Source organism: Vicia villosa, linkage group LG3 (genome assembly GCF_029867415.1).
Source record: "Vicia villosa cultivar HV-30 ecotype Madison, WI linkage group LG3, Vvil1.0, whole genome shotgun sequence".
Taxonomy (NCBI): Eukaryota; Viridiplantae; Streptophyta; class Magnoliopsida; order Fabales; family Fabaceae; genus Vicia; species Vicia villosa.
The window spans coordinates 73,709,598-73,731,272 of NC_081182.1; the positions used below are offsets into that span (position 1 = coordinate 73,709,598).

General features: G+C 35.5%; 2 protein-coding genes across 2 annotated transcripts; both read right to left on the minus strand.

Moving 5' to 3' along the window:
- Positions 1-10,086: 10,086 nt before the first annotated feature.
- On the minus strand, positions 10,087-15,840 carry LOC131661880 (ARF guanine-nucleotide exchange factor GNOM-like). The gene is made up of 3 exons (XM_058931528.1): positions 15,513-15,840; positions 14,272-15,069; positions 10,087-14,043 (listed from the first exon to the last, which is right to left on the minus strand). Exons 2-3 carry the CDS (start codon positions 15,010-15,012, stop codon positions 10,375-10,377), a joined length of 4,410 nt encoding a protein of 1,469 aa, XP_058787511.1. The 5' UTR covers positions 15,013-15,069; positions 15,513-15,840; the 3' UTR covers positions 10,087-10,374.
- Positions 15,841-19,307: 3,467 nt separating this feature from the next.
- LOC131661883 (thylakoid lumenal 15 kDa protein 1, chloroplastic-like) lies at positions 19,308-21,453 on the minus strand. Its single transcript, XM_058931532.1, has 8 exons — positions 21,259-21,453; positions 21,040-21,174; positions 20,822-20,917; positions 20,605-20,677; positions 20,349-20,410; positions 19,723-19,804; positions 19,535-19,595; positions 19,308-19,449 (listed from the first exon to the last, which is right to left on the minus strand). Exons 1-8 carry the CDS (start codon positions 21,358-21,360, stop codon positions 19,398-19,400), a joined length of 663 nt encoding a protein of 220 aa, XP_058787515.1. The 5' UTR covers positions 21,361-21,453; the 3' UTR covers positions 19,308-19,397.
- Positions 21,454-21,675: the final 222 nt, after the last annotated feature.

The window sequence follows — 21,675 nt, forward strand, 5'->3', positions numbered from 1 at the left end:
GAAAGGGGGGGTTTGAATAAGTGTAGCTTTAAAAACTTGACCGATAAAAATAAATTGCACAGTTATTTTTATCCTGGTCCGTTGTTAACTAAACTACTCCAGTCCACCCCCGCAGAGATGATTTACCTCAACTGAGGATTTAATCCACTAATCGCACGGATTACAATGGTTCTCCACTTAGTCAGCAACTAAGTCTTCCAGAGTCTTCTGATCACACACTGATCACTCCAGGAACAACTGCTTAGATACCCTCTAAGACTTTCTAGAGTATTCTGATCCACACGATCACTCTAGTTACAACCTGCTTAGATAACCTCTAAGACTTCCTAGAGTATTCTGATCCACACGATCACTCTAGTTCCTTACAACTTAATGTAATCAATTCTAAGAGTATTACAATTGCTTCTTAAAAGCTATAATCACAAACTGTGATATTTCTCTTAACGTTTAAGCTTAATCTCACTAATATATTACAACAGCAATGTAGTGAGCTTTGATGAAGATGAAGATTCTGAGCTTTGAATAGAACAGAGTTTCAGCAAGTTAATATGAGTTGTTTTGTTCAGAGTCGTTAACCTTGCTTCTCATCAGAACTTCATATTTATAGGCGTTGGAGAAGATGACCGTTGAGTGCATTTAATGCTTTGCGTGTTCCGTACAGCATCGCATTTAATGTTATACGCTTTTGTCAACTACCTCGAGCCTTGTTCACGCTGTGTCTACTGACGTTGCCTTTAATAGCTTTTAACGTTCCTTTTGTCAGTCAGCGTAGCCTGCCACTTGTACTTCCTTCTGATCTGATGTTTGTGAATACAACGTTTGAATATCATCAGAGTCAAACAGCTTGGTGCAAAGCATCTTCTGATCTTCTGACCTTGAAGTGCTTCTGAGCGTGATACCATCAGAACTTCAGTGCTTCTGATCTCATGTTCTTCTGATGCTTCCATAGACCCATGTTCTGATTCTGCTTCGACCATCTTCTGATGTCTTGCCAGACCATGTTCTGATGTTGCATGCTGAACCCTTGAGAGACAAAGCTTCTGAGCGTTGAATTATGCATACTCTTTATATATTTCCTGAAAAGGAAATTGCATTGGATTAGAGTACCATATTATCTTAAGCAAAATTCATATTATTGTTATCATCAAAACTAAGATAATTGATCAGAACAAATCTTGTTCTAACAGTTTTATCCCACCAAGTATTTGTATATTATTTACTAACGAATTCTAACTTTAAAATAAGAACAATTATAGCAATCAAGTCTTATCTGACTAAGTGAGATTGGCTATATATATATATATATATATATATATATATATATATATATATATATATATATTAACTTTCGTCATAATATTCTATTAAATAGCATATTTTTATCCAAATCGTTAATCTCAAGATTATTCTTAATAACTTATCTTATAGTCTTTATAGATCTGTATCTTCTACTAGTTGTTTGACTTCTCTAAATCTTATCTACTCTATTTATGACAGAATCTACAGATCTTATCTCAATATATCCAAATCACCTAAGTCCATCTTTCACCATTTTCTCTATTATAGTGTTGGACATCAATTCAGGGGTTAACATGAGAGAACATTTGTGTTGGGACTTTTTCTTTTATGAGCAACACACCTTTGTGAGAGACACACCACGTATTAAACCAAAACCTTAAGGTGATAGGTGAGTGGTTATCTCACTTATAAATGCTCAAGTCTCCACTTTTCTAATCAAAGTGGGACTTCCCCGCACTTAGTTTTCTCAACATTTCCAATTCTCTCAACATATAGGTGTTACCCTAACACTCTCTATAATATTTTCATTTTTAATTCTATCATGTCTAGTCTTACCACACATCCAACGCAATATCCTCATCTCTGCTACATTTACTTTATTTTCCTATTGATTCTTAATTGTCCAACATTCACTCTCGTACAACATCATAGGTATTACCGCATTTCGATCAAACCTTCCCTCTAGTTTGAGTTATATCTTTGCGCCACATAAAACCTCTAAAGTCTTCCTCAATTTTAGCCACACAACTTAAACTTGATGGTTTATATCTCTTTTTATTTCTCCATCATTTTGTATTATAGAGACAAGATATTTAAATCGTGTGACTTAATGGTCTTCAATTTTTACCTTTAGGTTAGAAACGCTTCTTCTTTTGTTGAACTTACATTCCATATATTTTGTCTTACTTTTGTTTAGGAGAAAACCATACATTTCTAAATTTTGTCTTCAACCTCTCATTTAAATCCTCTTTAGAATCTCCAAGTAGGACTATATCATCTAAAAAAAACATGCATCTCAGTGCTAGCTGACTCTTGGATGTGTTTTGTGACATCCAAAATTAAGGTAAAAAGATATGCGTTTAAGGTTGAACCTTGATGTAAATCTATTGTAATGGGGAAATCGTTTATCTCTCTACCATATGTCTATACACTAGTCGATGCCCCTTCATACATATCTTGGATAGCTCAAATATATATGCAATCCTAACTCCTATCTTCTCTAGGACATTAAATCAAATTAATTCTTAGTGACTTGAGTCTCTTTTTTAATCTTCGTTCAATCACTCTTTCCCATTACTTCATGGTATGGCTCATAAGTTTAACCCTCCTATAATTTGCACAATTTTGTATTTTGTTATTATATATTGGAACTAAAGTGATTCTTCTTCATTCATATGACAATTACTTTGACCTCATAACTTCGAAAGAAGGAGTCGAAGTTTAATGTATACACATAATCGGTGGAAAAAATTTTACATTGTTAATATCACTACTATAAATAATACATTTTATGACGAGACTTTCACCTCACTTAAAAAACCCAAAGTGTAAATCATAAACGCGTCATATTTTATTTTATATTTAAATAAAATATCATATATTCCCTCAGTTGAGCTGGAAACCGACGAGTAAAGTATTTAGAGGACACGCCTTCCGATCCCAACAACTACATTTTAACACCTTTTGATTTTTTAAATTTTTTATGACTTATTACCTCGATTTTGCTGAAAATCGAGGGATAAAGTATTTAGAGAACACGTCTTCGGATCCCAGCAACTATATTTTATCACCTTTTAATTTAAAAGAATTTTAGGACCTATTATCTTGATTTTGCTTAAAAACGACGGGTAAAGTAGCTAGAAGATACGTCTTCGAATTCCAACAACTACATTTTATTACGTTTTAATTTTTAAATTTTTTTATGACTTATTACCTCGGTTTTATTGAGAACTGGGGGGTGAAGTATCATATTTTTTTATTTATGATCAATTTAATGAAAAAGTTAAGTAACGAATCTTTGTCGTCCATTTATAAAGTAACAATGGTTAAGACATTGTCAACTCATCAATCCACATGAAACATTAGCGATTTGCGTGAAACTCTAACTAGCCAATCAAAACGTGAATTCTACAACTATTCATCTTAGATGCAAAGTGCTGAAATTTAAACTTAACATATTGAAAACAATGATAATGAAAAGAAGAGCAGGAAAATATTTTAAAGTTGATTTTTTAATGTTTATTCTTTTCGTCTAATTAGGAAAGTATGAAAGTGACTTATTAATGTTAGTTGTAGTTGTATAAAGTAAAATGGTTAATATTATTGTTGTTGCTGTTGAAATTTAGTATTTTACAATTCTATTAATTATGTTTATTTATTTATTGTTGTTGTTGTTATTATTCTTGTTGAGATTTAATGTTTAAAAAATCTATTAATTTTTTTTATGATGCATCTAAGTTGTGTTAATATTTTAGATCTATGTTAAATTATGTTATGTATTATGTGTATGTGATAATAAAGATCTATGTTAAAGTTATGTCTTGTAATATGAATTTGTGACACCATATTGGTGAATTCAAATTTCAATATCCGAACAAGCCCCTTAGACATTATTGGCTATGTATTATGTGTATATGTGATAACAAATGGGTGAATCGGAATTTCAATATTCAAACATACCCTTTGGAACTGTATTGGATGTGTATTACGTGATACAGTAGGGGTGAATCAAGATTTCAATCTTCCGACATAATCTTTACTTGCTTTTGACGTGGTTCTGATATTGAGTTTGTAGTGTTATGGTGCATTCGAATTTCAAACTCCAGACAACATGAAAGGAGTACTTTTTAATTTTCACGACGGAAGGAACAATTCTCAATTTTAAAATGGTACTTCAACTCGAGTGTAACTATTCTAATAGACTATTTTAATAGTTACGTGTATCTCTTGTGAAGTCAAAAATCAGTTTCTAAATAATGAGAATTGCTGAAGGAGCCCTAAGATATGCTACCACACTCCCGTGAAAAATAAAAAATAACTCTAGATTTTGGAGATGCATCTCCAAATGCACCCCAAACACAAAAAATTCATTTGTTTTTAAGCCACGTCCCAATTTTATGACTAAATTTATTTCGAAAATGCATTTCAAATTATTTCTAGAAAATTTTTGTTACCTAAAGCTAAAATGTAAGAAAATGTACTATAATCTATGAGAAGATAACCATGTAAGAAAAGTTAAAAAAACCTAATACTCCAAGTGTCGTGTTTCCATCTCAAACATTCTCGGACCAAGATCATCTACATTTAATTTTGCATACCTTTGATGTCATTCTCTCTATCTCTCTCTAAAGTATGTTTTTTCTCATCTAAATCTAGTATCAAAATACTCTAAAGGCACCAAAAATAATAATTAGGATACTACTATAACATCAGGTAGAAAGTATCACAGGGTATCTGTGTCGGGTGTGTGCAACGCCAATACTTTTCTATTTTTGTGAATCAGGGATTACTCTTATCTCTTATCTGAATATGTTTTGTACTTTGTCTCAATTGGCTCTCTAAAAACAAACTCTACTCCGTCCTTTGATCATTGCCAAGGTTGAGACGCTGACACTCATTACTAAATTAATTGTTTCAAGCAAAGTCACTAGTTAGACTCGCCCAGAATTTTCAATAGGTTCCGCAAAATACATTTTCGGAGACACTCCGAAAATACATTTTTTGAAATAAATTTAATCATAAAATTAAATTGAGGAGTGAGTAAAAAAGAAATGAATTGTATGTGGATGAGATGCGATTAGCAGATAGGGTTCGACAGGTCGAACGATTAAAAGCTGAAAAGGCCAGAGCAAATAAGAGTTATAAAAAAGATAGGGGGCTTATGTCGAAGATGAAGATGAAGAATTAGAAACCTTCAATGACTCATATGATTTTGAGGAATTTGAAGTAGATCTGGCTAAATTAAAAGAGGCACCTCTATACTCTTGTAGAATGCTCACACCTTCGAATGGCAAGAACCCTGTCGAAGTAGAAAAGAATGACAACTTTCCTAAATAAACACACATTTGATGTTTGCCAAGTGTGATGAAATTTTGATTTACTGGTAAAAGATGGCCAAATGATAGTGCCTCCTACTACTAAGATTCCTTCGTTAGAACAACGGAAGAAAAGAGGTTTCTGTAAATATCATGGTTTTCTTGGCCATAAAACCTCACAATGTTTTCTTTTCAAGGATCTCATCCAGAATGCTATTAAGGATGGACGTTTGAAGTTTGCTGACAAAGTCAAAGGCCATATTAAGGTTGATGCTGATCCCCTTCATGTTGCAGATACCAACTACACTGAACCTGTGGAGATCAACATGGTGGATATGGTCGAAGTTGGAAACAATGAAGCCAGGAAAGTGGAAAATGTCTTAACTGAAAAGCTGGCTACTGAAATCCTAACTAACAACGTTGCCTTCAACACTGATGTCAAAGGTCTCCCTGTAGAAAATCTGAACCAAAGGCTACTGAAGGCCTCGTAGGAAAGATGAATGAGGCTATTAAGGGCCTTAGAGTGAGACTTGAGAAAGTGAGGATTTCTGATGTTCCTGCTTTAGGGGTTAACATGGTGGACCTGAACCAACCAACGCCAAAAATGTAGGAACTAGAAAGGTGCCTTATGATGGAGAAGGAGAAAGTGAGTTATGGTTACCCAAAGGCCAATGGAAGTCTTCGAGAATATCTCTGGAGGTGCCACAAGAGGAACTCAGAGAAAATCCTGGTGTGCCCCAGATGCTGCATTGTCCTAAGTTGAAGGGTTGTTGAAAACTATGAGAGAGCCCAACGTGTCAAAACTCAAGGGAATTGGAGACAGGAGAGCCAATTGATGAAAGTCTACCCAAGGCCAGGAGAAAGTCTTTTGGGTTTTCTGGTGCGTTGCTACAAGTATGAAACAGAGGTTCTCATGTGCCCCAGGTGTGGGGCAGTGTATGACAAAGAAATGGTCGAAATGTTCGAGAGGATTCCTTTTACTGTTGGATGGGATCACCAAGGAAGTAACCCCAACATGTATGTTGTAACGCCCCAGATTGCTTTCGGGATGATCGACTGACCCCACAAACCAAGAACGGTCTTTTTAGCATGCTTTGACCGCACTCTATGCTTTTCGAGAACCTTCCCAGAAGGTCACCCATCCTAATATTGCTCCAAGTCAAGCACACTTAACTGTGGAGTTCTTATGGAATGAGCTACCTAAAAGAAGATGTATCTTGTTGGTATAGGTAGTACCTGCACGGCTTCAAGATCCCTCTCATTCCGATGTGGCGACCACCCTTGCCCCCTTCGGCCTCAGGTGTTACATGCGGTGCAACCACCTATCGCATTCTTCGGTCTCGGGTGTTACATGCCCACTAGCTTCCGCATGGTTCGTCCTCGAACCACATCGTTCTGGGAGAGGTCTGGCTCTGATACCATTTTGTAACGCCTCAGATTGCTTTCGGGATGATCGAATGACCCCACAAACCAACACGGGTCTTTTCAGCATGCTTTGACCTCACTCACACGCTTTCTGAGAAACTTCCCAGAAGGTCACCCATCCCAATATTGCTCAAAGTCAAGCACGCTTAACTGTGGAGTTCTTATGGAATGAGCTACCGAAAAGAAGATGCATCTTGTTGGTATAGGTAACACCTATCAATCCTTATATGCACTCCTTCAACCATGCAGTCCCATACCTACACGGCTTCAAGATCCCTCTTATTCCGATGTGGCAACCACCATTGCCCCCTTCGGCCTCAGGTGTTACATGCGGTGCAACCACCCCTCGCCTTCTTCGGCCTCGGGTGTTAAATATGTCTTCGATAAAAGAGGAATGTACAGGAGGCAGGATAGCCCTCCCCCTGAGGCAAAAAGAGTCACCTTCAAACTCCCTAATGATGTGCCTACCGATAGGTGGACTCAAGTTGGTGCAGAAAGAGGAAAATGGAGAAGTTTCGACCAAGGAGAAAGGACTGCAATGGCATACAGAAAATAATTCAAAGCGTCGAAAAGGGAGGCCTATAGGTTGGAAAACTACAAAGGGAAAAACCCAATGTCGAGATCTCAGTGGGGGAGACACCAGAGGATTGAGAAATCTGAAAGAGAACTGAAGTCGAAGGGTGTGGGAGAATCCAGTAAAAAGGGCTTTGAGCGGGAAAGATTTAAATTTGAACTTGCGTCTGTTCACCAGAAGAACATGTGGTATCATCAAAAGATCCTTTTGTTTGAAAAATCGAACATGGCGCTCATCTGTGTAGAGACCGTTAAGGTCGAATCATTATAAATAGGAATCTTAGGTTTTAAGATTTGTGTGTTTTTCATATTGTATACAAAAATCACTTAAATACTCGAAGTACCAGAGCGAGAGAAAAGAGTCTGTTTATCATGTATGTATGAAAACACCATTGTTTTCTTTTCTTTAAAGTTATTTACAATTTCATCAATTTCAGTCTTTCGCCAATTACCCCTTTCTATATTTTAAAACAGCCTTTTACATTTCTGTCGAGTTTTTATTTTCTGCACTTTATAATTCTTGCAAACCTTTAAGATTCAACCTTTGCATTTTACCCTGTATATTATAGTTGAAGGCTTATTCTTTGTACTTAGACAATACTTAGTTTCCTTTACAAACAAATCTTGTTTCCCTAGATAATTCAGAATCATGCTCACTCATAAAATGAACTTAGAGAAAACTAAAACTTTGAGACACATGTCCTAGGATCAATCTAGTCGATCATGTAAGTTACTAAATTACAAAGTTCGGAGGACTAGCGGTTGTTTGTCAGAAATTACTGGTAAACACATATATGATGCAATGCCTGCAAGTTGAAGAAACAAAATGCATAAAACTCCTGTTGGAAAACAAATAAGAACAAATGATATCAATGCAATATAGATGATGAAAAAAAAATAAATCAATACAGAAAAGTAGGAGGAAAGCAGATAAAGTTTCTATCCTTTTTCACCTACAATAAAACTGATCATATACGTTGATTGAGGCTTGAAGCTAAACATTTTCCAGTCCTAATTATCTATCTTCTAAAGTGAAACATCAGTTATCAACATACATAAGTTTTATAATGAGACTCAAGATAGGGGAGGGCTCATACCTATGTAAACAATCTTGAAAATCAACAGAACATTTCAGAATTTACATAAAAATCATATGTCATGGTTTTAAAAAGTGTCTATGTAAGAAATCTTAACCCTATTTTAAATATCAGTAGGAAAAAATAATCAAATTTACAAATAAAAACACAAAAGCTTATGCATAAGAACATCCCGGACATACCATCATCATCGCGTGAAGAATCTTGCACATTTTTTTAGCAAAATCACTTTACTGCCTAACTAATATGAAATTGTGTGCATGACAATTCTGAGACAACTGCCCAACTCAGTCGATTACGCACTTCAATTTGCAGGTCAATTTTTTGGACTCATGCCCCAGCTTCCCACTTCAGAATCAGAGATACCAATTTCGTTTTCAGGAAAAGTAGCGTTACCAGGAAAAGTAGTTTCCTGTTATAAAGACAACAAAAACAAACAAATATTGACACAAACACAATCCAATCAAAATAGGAAGAAGATTAAGAAAAACATTCACAAACAAAATTAAAGCATGACCACTAAGCTCCTTTCACAAAGAAGTCCTATCATAACAAAACAAATAAAATATGGAACTTACTAATATCATTGTCAAGTGAATTTTTAGTCGTAAAAAATGTAGATTTTATCTCATAAAACGCGATTCAAATTCATACAATCAGCTTGTAAGAAAACCGGTCGATGTTGAACTGATAGATATGGCAAATAAGAAACTCCACGAACGAATACAAACACAAACACAAACACGAGAAATCATAAACGTGAACACAAATAACCAACCATCAAAATAGAAAAAAGAGACGAGAGGGAATATGTTTCACCTAGATGCACCCGAGGGAGAAGAATGAGACGAGGGGGAAGATCTATTTAGTCTGAAAGGGGCACATAGCAACCTTTTCGACGTCGTCACACATCAAGATGACCGGTGGTGCAAAAAAAATACCTCCGACGACTCAAAACAACACCTCCGACAAGAGTAAGCTAGTGAATCCGTTAACGATTCGTGATTACGTTTTGGACGACTTTTTTTCACCACATCACAGAGAGAAACAAAGCTGGTAAGAGAGAAGAGGGGAAAAGTTTTGAAAGTGGAGAGCTTAGGAAATTTCTTTTGTTAGGATTGGGAGAAGATGAAGATGGATGAGTTGATAAACATGGAAAAAGATAGAGAGAAAATTTTAGGGTTTATTTTTATGTGTTTTCAATTTTCACAAAACAAATCTGAAAAGAGGAGAATAGAAAAAAGTGAAATTTGAAATTTGACATTTGAAAGTGTGTCAGTAATAGTGACACTTGACAAAAGTCTTAATTTTCATTGGACAATGGAAAAGTGGTAGTATGACTTAGTTAGTTACTAAATTGTCATTTTTTGTGTAAATAATTTTTTAGCAAAGGACATTTTTGTCAGATTGGTCAATCTAATAGTATTGGTCAAAGACAAATGAGGTTTAGTTATGACATGAGTCAGTGGTGGTCTAATCCAAATATCTAAAGAGTTGTCTTTGCATACTTAAATCATTATTTTTCTTAATTATCTAAGATTGAATACACAATGAAAAGACAAAATCATACAGTTGGAAACATAGTCAATGTTAAAAAGTAGTATGTATCTATCTTTTATGTTAATAAATAAATAATATGAAGAAAATATGAACTTCAACTATAGATTAAAAAACACACGTAGCAGCTAATACAAATAATTTTGAGTCAATTATGAGTTCTGTACAAGTTAACAAGATAATACTTATACTATAAATGAGGAAATTTTGAAGTTACAAAACAGCTTCATGGGGGTGAAGTAAACACCCAACAACAATGAAATATAATATGCTCAAACTATGCCTACGTATAACATATTTCCAACAAAGTATCTCACTAGTATAGTAACAAGAATACCCGCAAAAATGGAATACCAGATGAAGGCAACTTCACTTCATACTTAACTTGATCAACCTTCTTGACCAAGTGTTTCATTTGCAGGAACAAAAACATATGCATCATGTTCCAAATCTTCAACTGTTTCAATCTGCTTTTGCTGCAACAACTGTTCTGAATCACGCTCTTGGAACACCTCGGACTGCAATGAGGGAGCTATATTCTTCGTATGTAGCCATGTCAGTTCCCATAAACTATTGTCCCCTGAACCACTTCTATCCACTAGTATGCCTTCTGATTTCATAACAGCCAGCGCGTTCTTCAGAAGCTCGGGAACAAGCAGTTGAAGCTTCTCGCTTTTCCTTCCTCCTATTTTCACCTTCGCGTATTTTTCTGCATGGCTTAGAACATCCACCCATAGTTTGCAGAAAGCTTCAAGTTGTGATAGTTCTTGGAGTAATCGGAGGAAAACATTGAATAAGAGCTTCAAGGCAAGAATAAGAGTTTCTTCAAGGTCAGTGTAGTCCTTTTGTGAACGTGTCTGAGAAATATCAAGCAGGTCGTCCAGCAAGGGGAATATCACTTGGTCGAAACATTGTAACCATAAATCACATGGGAGATGGGTTTCGACAGCTTCTGTCATACACTTCTGCAAAGATAACAGCGCGTGATTTCTAACCTCCTCTCTTTGGTCCAAACATACTTTCCTTAGTCCTTGTATTAACCTCAACCACATTTCCCCAATATCCTGCAACATCTTTTCCATTTCCTCTTCTTTTGCCGCTTGCTTTGCATCGCTAGTCCACTTTTGTAAACAACGGAAAGAACCTGACATGAGATCCAGTGAAACGATGGACCGATCCACCAGTCCTACACGAGACTCGGCAAACTGCCTCGCAGCATCTATACAGAGAATATAGTTAGCAGGGAGCAAGCGAGTTCCATCAGACATAATATATGACAGCGTATCAAATCCAATCTCGGATGCCTCCAGGTGTCTAGCAGTGACAGAAAGCAGTGACGTAATTGTCCGCCATCCTAAATGAGATCTAATGCGAGACGCATTTGCCTTAACGAGGCGGCTGACTTCCCGTGTAATCTGCTCATAGTATGCATCTGCAACCAGTGCATCAAGCTTCAAGATTAATTGCAGTGACTTCAAAAGTTCATCAGCCATGTTCTCTTTATAGGGAAGTAAGCGATGGCAAATCCTTAGAAGTCCGAAAACTGCCTTTTCTACCAGTGAACATGGCATCACGGAGGATTTAACTATATTAGATATGTGGTCATAAACACCTTTCCATATAAGCCCAATCCTATCCCTGTTATTCAGAGTGATTGCTACCAGTAATTCCAGGCAGAAAACCGAAGTGTCTTCATTCTGAGATCTTTTGTTCCCCTTCTGAGATTGAGCTCCAGCCTTGATGAGTGATCTTACGAGCTGCAATAAGGATTCAGCCTGCAGGAATTTACTTTCAGTGAATATGCTGTCAATGTGACATTTTTGAATTGTTTGTACAGCTTGCTGATGAGCGGCCAGTTGTTCTTCGGTTGGTATTGCTCTTGGCTCGTCAGTGGCAAGAGATAATAGTTGACTAAACCTGCTCAATAACCCTGAGGATTTCTTTGGAGTGCTAATAGATCGAAGACGGCTTGATGATAAAGAATGCAAATTAAGTTTCCCATGTCCAGTTTTTGTAGAAAGCTCTGACTCGTCAGCTGCATCACTGGCCAATTGAGTAGGTAGAAGACCTAACTTGTGCAATCTTAAGATGCAATCAAGAATATTCCTCCAACCGGTGCGGATGTAATCACCATACTTAGTTGCAATAGTGAAAACTGTCTCAGTTACCATTCGTGCTTTTGTGTCGTCTCCGAAGGCCAGGACAGATTCCTCAACCGATAATGGATCCAAAATGGTGAAGAACTTACAGAGGCACACAATCAGATCATCAAGAACATTCTCAAGATGATAGTAAGCCGATATCTTTGCAATAGCTAAGAATCCATCCATACATGTTTGGTATACCTCTTCGTTTTCAGCATTATCAAATACCACAGAAACGGCAGCGATTGTTGGGCCTGACAATATAACAAACATATCATAATCTAGGTATGCTTGGGAATCAGATACGATGTATGGAGCAGTTGTTTTTGACTTGTGTATTAGAGAAATCCACCGACTTGGGCTCATTCCAGGAGATCCAAAGCCTGATTCAGGTGTTGTGCGGATTTCATTTTTACAAATTGACTGGTAAATCTCTGACAGGAATTCTCGAGGTAGATCTTTGCCTCCATTTATGAGCCTATTATTCCTGATAAAATCTGCTTCCGTCATCTTCTTTTTGACCTGCACATTATGCTGATCTGTATTAAGCATTATAATGGAGTATGACAACACAAGTGCAGCATCCTTGTTAGCCAGGATATCTGGTGACTGTTCATAATATCTCTCAGAAAAAGCTTCAAGCACCCTATGTATCTTCTGTGATTCTCCAGGAAGCCTAAAAGTCTCCAAAAATATTCGCAGGGCTGTGTCTAAGGTCAGATCTTGAAAATCAAATGTTCTAGCAAATTCAGGAAGAACCTGAACACATAATTCATCATGATTTCCTAAGAAATCACCAATGACATTTTTATCCAACCCAGCGGTGAATCTTAGAAAGCAGGCAACACTTTGGGGATCAAGTTTGTCAGGCAAAAGATGCGTTCCTTGGAGAAACTCAAGGCCTTTCTTAGCATCACGATTGAAGTGATCGGCTCCAATCATCAATCTTCTCTTGAAGTACTTTCTTCGGCGGACAAAAGGAACCCAATCATTTGGATCACCAAAATTTTCACACTGCTCCAGCCAGAACGGTATGTACTCTTCAAAATTCACGGGAGAATGTTCTGAGCTGAGAAATCCATTACCTATCCTATCCGCCATTCCCTGCATTACAGCAATTAGACCATCCAAAGCAAGAATATGCATGGAGGATAATGGGTTATTTACTGGAAAAGCACTTTTGGACAACAAATTAGCAATATCTTCAAAGACATTACTGCAAGTAATGTCACAATCAAAGTTAATAAACATCTCCAGCATGAATGTCTTTTGTCTGCACAAATCAACAAGTGCCTCCATCAAAACCTCCTGTTGCTGATATGAAACCCCGTATTTGCTTTGTGCAAGCCTCAAAATTATACAAGAAAAAAATGCTTCCAGCTGTAATTTCAGTTCTATCCGAAGATGGTGATACAAGTTGAGAACAATGCTACATACCAATGAAAGTACAAGAGGACTCATAGACAAACCGAATTGCATAAGAATATGGAATACGTCATCTTGAATTAAACTCAGCAATCTAGGGTGATGGCGAAAGGAAGGCCCTCCCAACTCAATGGCTGAATTAATCAAAGTTAAGGCAAAAAGAGGCACGTCTTCATCAAATGTTAGTGTATTTGATCTAGGATTCATTCCCATATGCTCAACAACATTCAACAAAGAGCACAAGAAGTGAAATATCTCCACCATACAGGGAATTCCATATGGTTCAGTCATGAGCTGCAATTCTTGTAGATCACTCTCCTTGTCACTACTAGCAGTAGCAGTGTTTTCAGCCGTTACAGTTTCTGTACCAATATATGCAGTACTAGAAGCAAGGCTCGTGGTTGATGGTTGACCATCATATGGAGAGGTCAGACTCCCATTTTCAAATTGTCTGCTTTCCGGAACATGCTCATTATTTAGCTCACAGGTCTGCAAAAAAGATGAACATATCAATACATATTACCGAATTTATGCATGTGTTGTCTTAGTTCTCAAAGTTCAGTTTTGCACCATCAAAATTTTAATGTTAATCAATTTCTCAAAATTTTAAGTGTTAAACAATTCCCCCTCTCCCCAAAAAGGAGTCTCCATTTTTCTTCCATAACATTTAACAAAATATTCACACCAAAAGGGAGAAAGGTAACACGTATTTTATACCTCTTGTTCTGAAGTGGTGGTCCCATTTACAGATAAATTCTCTGCAATGTCAATCTCTTGAAGGTGGGAGAATATACACCTAACAAGTTCGTGCATTGTATATCGAGCTATCCGTTGCAACAGCTCACCTTTGGTTCCTGCTTGATGAACTATACGGAAGCAAGTATTCACTATAGTGCAAATGTGTTGGTTACTAAGTATTACTGATGCTTTACTTTTCACACATGCGAGAAGAACTTGTAAAATCTTCATTAATACCACTTCTTCTGATCCAGGATCAGTCACCTCAAATCTACAACTCGTGACAGCATCAACCACCAAGTCCATGGTATCAACAACATTAACCGTGTTTTGATCAATCACATCCAGCGTTAAGATCTTGTATACCGACGACAAAGCAACACCAGTGATCGGTGCGCCGGTCTCATCTGATTGAATCACATCAAGAAAAGGCTGGAGATATAAGGCAGGGTTGATGGAATGCCATTGCTTCTGCCATGAAAAAATCTGTCTTCTCAGCGTCTTCAAAGACTGAACAAGGAAGTGCTCTGACTGGTCATCATCCGACATATAATGAACTCCCCATCTAACATTTCTTCGCATTACCGCCAAAACAGAACCAATTTCTGCATTGATCATGCATGCTATAGTAGTTTTGTTAGGATATCCAGCACCACATTGCTCCGATTGATCCTCTACTCCATTGAAACCAGCTGGCATTTGCATCTTTAAATGTCCCATTTTGACAAAAGGACCGGCTTGACATTTACTAGAACAATGCAGCAATGAACAAAAGCCCTAGCAAAACCAACACAAAAAATAAACCAATAAGTACTGCGAGATAAGTACGGCATTACTTAGGACCTTCCCGAACTCTAGAATCTTAAAAAATACATCATAGAAGCATATGCATAGTGAATATGTAAGAGATCATATAGGCCATACTTCATAATTGAAAAGTCAATTGAGATGGGATCCATAATACAACTTTCAGCACACATCACATCAAATTGCCAAATTTCCCTATACAAGATGATACAGGATAATAGCCTTAGATCTGACATTGAATCTCATCCTTCTAATCGACCAAATTCCCCTAAAAAATCCTACTTTGGGGATCAAAACGATGATCTAATCAAATGGGCATAACCCATTTCAGAAATTAAACTAAAATTATACAAAAGGGTCTCAGAAAAAAACAATCTTGAGAATTGAATGACGATGAAACGATGATAACTTACAAAGAAAGTGGGTTTGGGGCATAAATCGGAGCTGGTGAAGTTACATTATTTGGAGTGTGGAATTGGAAATCATGGTTGCGTTTGTGTTGTGCCACTTTCTTCCTGAGAAGCTTCTCTCGCTGCTCTTGATGAGATCTTCTTCTTCTTCCTCTCTGTTTGAATCTGTAATTTGGATTTGGAATTGTTTGTGTTATACCCTTCACAAATTACTATAGCAATCAATTTTTCATGTTTTATTATGTGTGTTTTGCTTCAGACATCATCGTCATCACGTATTCATATTCATACATATAGTATCCGATTGCAATTATGTGTTTAGTTTATGTCATACGGTTGATCTAGATAAAAATATATATATTATGTGTTTGAACCTTAATTTAATTATTTATTTTTTTAAATTATGAGTTTTGATGAATCTAAAAAGAGTTTTAAAATATGTGGATTGGTAGTAAGGTTTTATGTTTATATGTGTAGGATGATTTAAACACATCATTCTTACAATGTAGTGTGAATAAATAACATGTAAAAGATTTTGTAACAAATGTGACTGAAAGATCATTTACAAATTAAAAATACTAACTTGTGAGAGAGAACTTATAAAATTAAATTATTCAAATATCTAAATATTGAATTTAAAAGAGAATGTATTGTGTTTGATATTTGTAGAAGTGTCTCTTTCAACGATGGAAAGAAGAAAAGTATGTTTCGAGAGATTGTCATAAATTAAAACGTTATAACAAGATGTTAGAACGATGTTGGAAAGTCGACGGTGAATGTTAGAGCAATGAAACGGCTATTCGGCAACCAACCTACAGGAGTCGACGGCACCAGAACTACGGATGCGGCAGTTGGTGTTGCGACAACAAGTGGCAATTGTGTGACAACAACTTGTTAGGGGTGGGTACAGTTAGGGTTCCTCGACTAGAGGGACCAACCCTGGCAATTCACGAGTATCATACTTGGACGTTACAATTTGTAGATCCATTTGTTAATGGGTCGTATTTTTGATCGATTATAACTAATTTTCTCAATCAGATTGTTAGAAGGACTTGAAGAAAGATAGAGGAAAAGGTGTTAATCCTAGTAGGAAAATTTATAGAGATAAATGATAGAAATTCCTTGGAGTTTCCAAAATTTTGTAAAATCTTTGGAGATATTTAAAGGAATCGGAAAACACTTCTAAACACTTTGGATTTGTGTGATTTATATATAGAAAGTTTGAGAGATTGAGGAATACTTGGGTAGAAAATAAGGTTTGTTCTTGAAAACTTATGTAACTATTTTCTTTTAACTCTTTTGTATTCCTTTGCAATAGTTTTTAGTGTGGACCTAAGTGCTTGCAAGTACTATAATTGATGATGCCTTAATATTTTGAGTGATCAAAATAGTTTTAATGATGACTCTGTTGTTCGGTGAAATCATGATGGTTGATATGTTTCTTGATCATGTTCATCTCTAGTGACATCTTTCCAGTTGTCTCGGATGATGTTGCTCATCCTCAAGTTATCCCAAACCTCATCAAGAAGAAGATTCAAGAATCCAATCAAGTGTTGAACTCAAAGATGATGTAGCAAGGATTTTGAAAATTCAAAGTTATGAAAGAGATGAAGTGTGAAAGCTCTCCAAATCAGTCGTACGTTTAACGTAGTGTCTAAATGACTAGAGTATTGTAAAAGTGTTAGAGTAACTCATAAGTTACTAAGGCAACTCTCACACAATCACAAAATGTTTTTGAGGACCATTTCTTTTTGTTAAAATTACCAGAAAATATGTTTTTTTTCATACAGCTAATTGATTACAAGTTCAACTAATCGATTATGAATACAAATACACTAAACAATCGATTATCCATTAGGTCTACTCGATTATCGCATTTGTAACGCTTCATAATCGGTTATTAGGCTTATAGTCTATTAGTAACAACGTAATTTGAAAACTTTCCTTTTTTACATTCAATAATCGATTATGAGCATTAAAAAAATCCATGGATCGTTTTCCTTGTTGTGTTATGTTTTCTCCTATATAAGGAGAGTTCCTCCTCTTTAATCTATTTCACGCACCAAAATTCGATTTTATATTTTTCTTCTCTCATTTTAATTTCCCTATCTTTTATTCTTTCTTTCACTAAAATTGTCTTAGTATCTTTGCAACTGAAATAAATTTGCGAGACTTTAGTTGTACTGATGCTCAACTATTTTATCAAGGGTGTGATTCTCTTGAAGTTTCTCTTGTTTTGTAGTTGAGGTTATCTCGATAAAACCTCTAATTGATCTTTGAGATCAGTCAGTCAAAATCTTGTTCCTGATTTGTGAGCTTAACTTGTGAAAAACTCCATTTTATTTAAAGGATAAGCCTGTGAAAATCTCAGTTGATTGTAATAAGATTCTTGAACATAACCTGGTAAAAATTCAAAATATATATTTAGTAGAACTCTCCAGAAGTTTTTCTTAGAAAGAGGAGTAGACTAAGAAATCAACTGAACCTCTATAAATTCTTGTGCAATTTCTCTAACTCTTTCTCTTTAATTTTCTTTCCTTTATATTTGTGTCTTTTTATTTTCTGTTGCTATTTTAACCTCACTAATACGAGTTGTTGTTTTAAAAAATAAATTTTAATTTAATCACAATTTTTGAATACCACAATTCACCACTGCTTATGCTTAGATTAGAGTCACTTGTTCAACCCTTGAAAGTATAGTGAATCTTAAAGTTTGTTCTCTCCCCTATAATATATCACTTTATTTGAATTGAGTAAACAAATTCTCCGTGTTCTCGTATTTTATCTTTTCTTTCTTTGTTGTGGATTTGCTTACACAAATGGTAAATTATTTTGTTACTTTGAATCATTTATTTTGGTTGTCATTGTTTTTTGTCTCACATAATTATTATCAATGAAGTTAATATTTTTCTTAAATTTCAATGATAGTTTGGTGTGATTGAACCTTTTAAATTCACATCAAATGACATTCATTATAGGGCATATGGGTTAAGTTTACAATTGAGCATCATGAGTACTAAATGACAGATCGAAGTTATTAGGGAGAATTATGTAGCTTAAATGTGGGCAAAATCGAAGTTATTAGGGAGAATTATGTAGCTTAAATGTGGGCAAAATTTTAAATGATTAAATCTTTACCTCTTAGGTTGTGTTTGAAACAACAAATTTACTTATTAAAGATAATTGGGAACAAATTCATAGTGGATCAGTTGCATAATTTCGCAAGATAATTAATGATCTGGAAAATATTGTGGTGAAGATAAATCTTTATGTTCAAATATGCGATAAAGTTAACAATTTAAAATATTTTTTAAATACAACTCAGTGTTACGATAATATGCAGGGTTTAAATTTGAACCCAAAATTTATTTCTTCTCTTTATTTGAAATATGCAAGTATAGAGATCAGCCATACATACTCATAGTTAGACTGATGATATAGCTGCTTTGTTAACTGAGCAGTAGTTTTGCATCTCTATGTACATCTTACTTCACTAGCTTCAATGAAATAGATTTTGGTCCTTTTTATACCCACCAGAAAACTTGAAAACCTATTAGTATATTAGTAACCAGAGAACTGTGCTTCTCTCATGTGTATTCAAGTACAAAAGTTGTGTTCAATTTTTCCTTTTAGTGAAGTATACAAGAATCATTTATAATACAAATTAGGTGGTTAGCCATTAAAATAAGGATAACATATCATCAGAATGGCAAATTTACTAATCAAAGAATGATCTATGATACCTAATTTGCAACAAAATATTTTGCTTTTTTTGCATAATGAAAAGAGAATCTCACCTTTGACATGATTTACATTATATTCAACTTTAATCAAGAGTTTAGTTAATAAATTCAAAAGTTACAGTTTGATATACTCGGCAATGGAATACTATTCGCACAGCAATGTATCACGCGTAGCGTTTCCCGTTGTTGAGTTCACTCTGTCACAAAAACAACTTCATTATTGGTGAAACATTATACATACTTAGAGATCAAAATGTGCGTCATTTAGACATATAATCTTACCCGTCAGCAATTGTGCAGAGGTATACGCGTTGATCTTCTCTTAGTGGCACATCAGTGAAATCTGGCTCGGAGCAAGATAATAGACAAAGCATTGTTAACATGTGTAAAAAAATTCTAACATCGAACTTCTTGAGAAAAATATCTAAACCTTCATTTAGACATATAATTAAGTGATAACTACTACATACCGGCGCCTGTAATATTTGATCCCTTAAAAGATGTATTTCCTGTTACAAGTGCGCCTTCCAAGTTAGCATTGCTCAAATTTACCTGCAGAAAGTGGTAGTGCCGACAGTAACAAGTTGTGAAATGATAGAAGAAAAACACCGTTAATTAAGTGAATTGCGACAGATCTCAGCTTCAACTAAAATAACACTTGAAGCTTAAAGCTTAAAGCACCGGGTATAAGTTATATCCATGGAATCTTCTATTTTGACATTTTATATTAGGTTTCTTATCATGTATGTGAAACATTTATTACTTCTCTTCTTCAAATAATATAACAAAGGGAGATATAACAGTTGATCAGGTTATTGAATAAGGGCATTGCGTGGTTATATCAAGTACCTTTTGTACACTTATAAGTTATAACCTCCCTACTTTTGGTCACTGCCATTAAGATATTTTTTGAAGCAAGGGTGCTATCAACATAGCAAAGAAAAGGCTCTTGTTTTAATAAACCAAAGCATATCGGAACGAGGACAATATCTATCCGTTGGTGATAAGAAATTATCTAAAAGTAAATCCCCATTAGTTAGATCCTAGCATAATGAACACGTGTATCGCCTTGTCAATACATGAAAGAAAGAGTTACCTTTGTAACATTTGCCAGGGAAAAATCTGCACTTCTAAGATCAGCATCCGAAAGATCAGCACCTGATAACGGTTAGAGAGAAATTGAATATAAATGGTAAATAACTAACCACAATATTATCATAATTTTAAACTGCGGTCTGCTAAATAACCGATTCTGAGGTTTCTGCAATGGTATCACAACCGAAAAAGCGAACACATCAACTGCATTTTACTACATTCATTATTATATATACTATTTTGGTGTTTGGCCAAACCTGTTAAATCAGCATCAAAGAAGCTAGCACCTAACAATTTTGCACCTTTAAAATTAGCTTGTCGCAGTATAGACTGTAATGCAACATAACATGTAATAAGAACAAGATAACAACATGTTACATTCTGATCTAAAGTATCAAATTTGACTAACCCTATCATCAAATCATCTTAAAATTTCTTTTTTTTTTTTTCTTAAAGAACAAAAATAATTTACACCGTTTTAAAGTCTTGTTTGATGAGTGTCTTGCCACTGAAGTCTTTCCCAGAAAGATCTTGTCCCCTAGTAACCCCTTGTCCATATGGCCCTCCACCCTGCATTCACAACACACCCATTATTAATTAACCAAAAAAGAATAAAACTTAAACAAAAGGATTCATAGAAACAAACTGAAAACACCTCATGATCATGTCATAAAGTGAAGCATAGCATATACCTTGAATGCTAGTGCGGGATGAACAAAGAAGAGAGAAGCAGAAAGAAGAGCAACGAGGGTAGCACTGGAGATGGATTCACCGAATGATAATGTGAGTTTTGGAGAAGGTTGTTGAGGTTGCTTTGGATTGATTCTCTGTAAAGATAAAGTGGGAGTTGTTAAAGTTGAAAAAGAAAATAGGATTCATGATGAAGTTGGAGTAGTATATGGTGTACGAACCAGAAACGGAGGAAGAGGAGTTGCAGAGGTGTTTGGAAAGGAGAGACGGTGGTGATGAGGTTTGGAAGTGGAAGACAAGGAGGCGTTGAGGGAAAGAGCCATTTCTGTACAGTTACGGTTATTGAAAAGATGGAACTAGACGATGGCACATATCGATCTATTATGCGGATGTGGAGTTCTTCTGGATAATGTTTCATTTCATTTTGTTTTTTTCCGATTTAAATACTATTGTTGTTAATATTAATAATGTTAAATACTTATTTAAATTAAGGTTTAAATTCACTTTTGATTTCTAGTTTGGGAGTTCGATGCAAAAGAGAACGAGGGATGGCTAAGATGCGCAAATGATCTAATTGATGAGACAAGAGATGTCTCCCACATTAAGGAATTTGCTTTCAAGCAAATAGCTACCAGAAG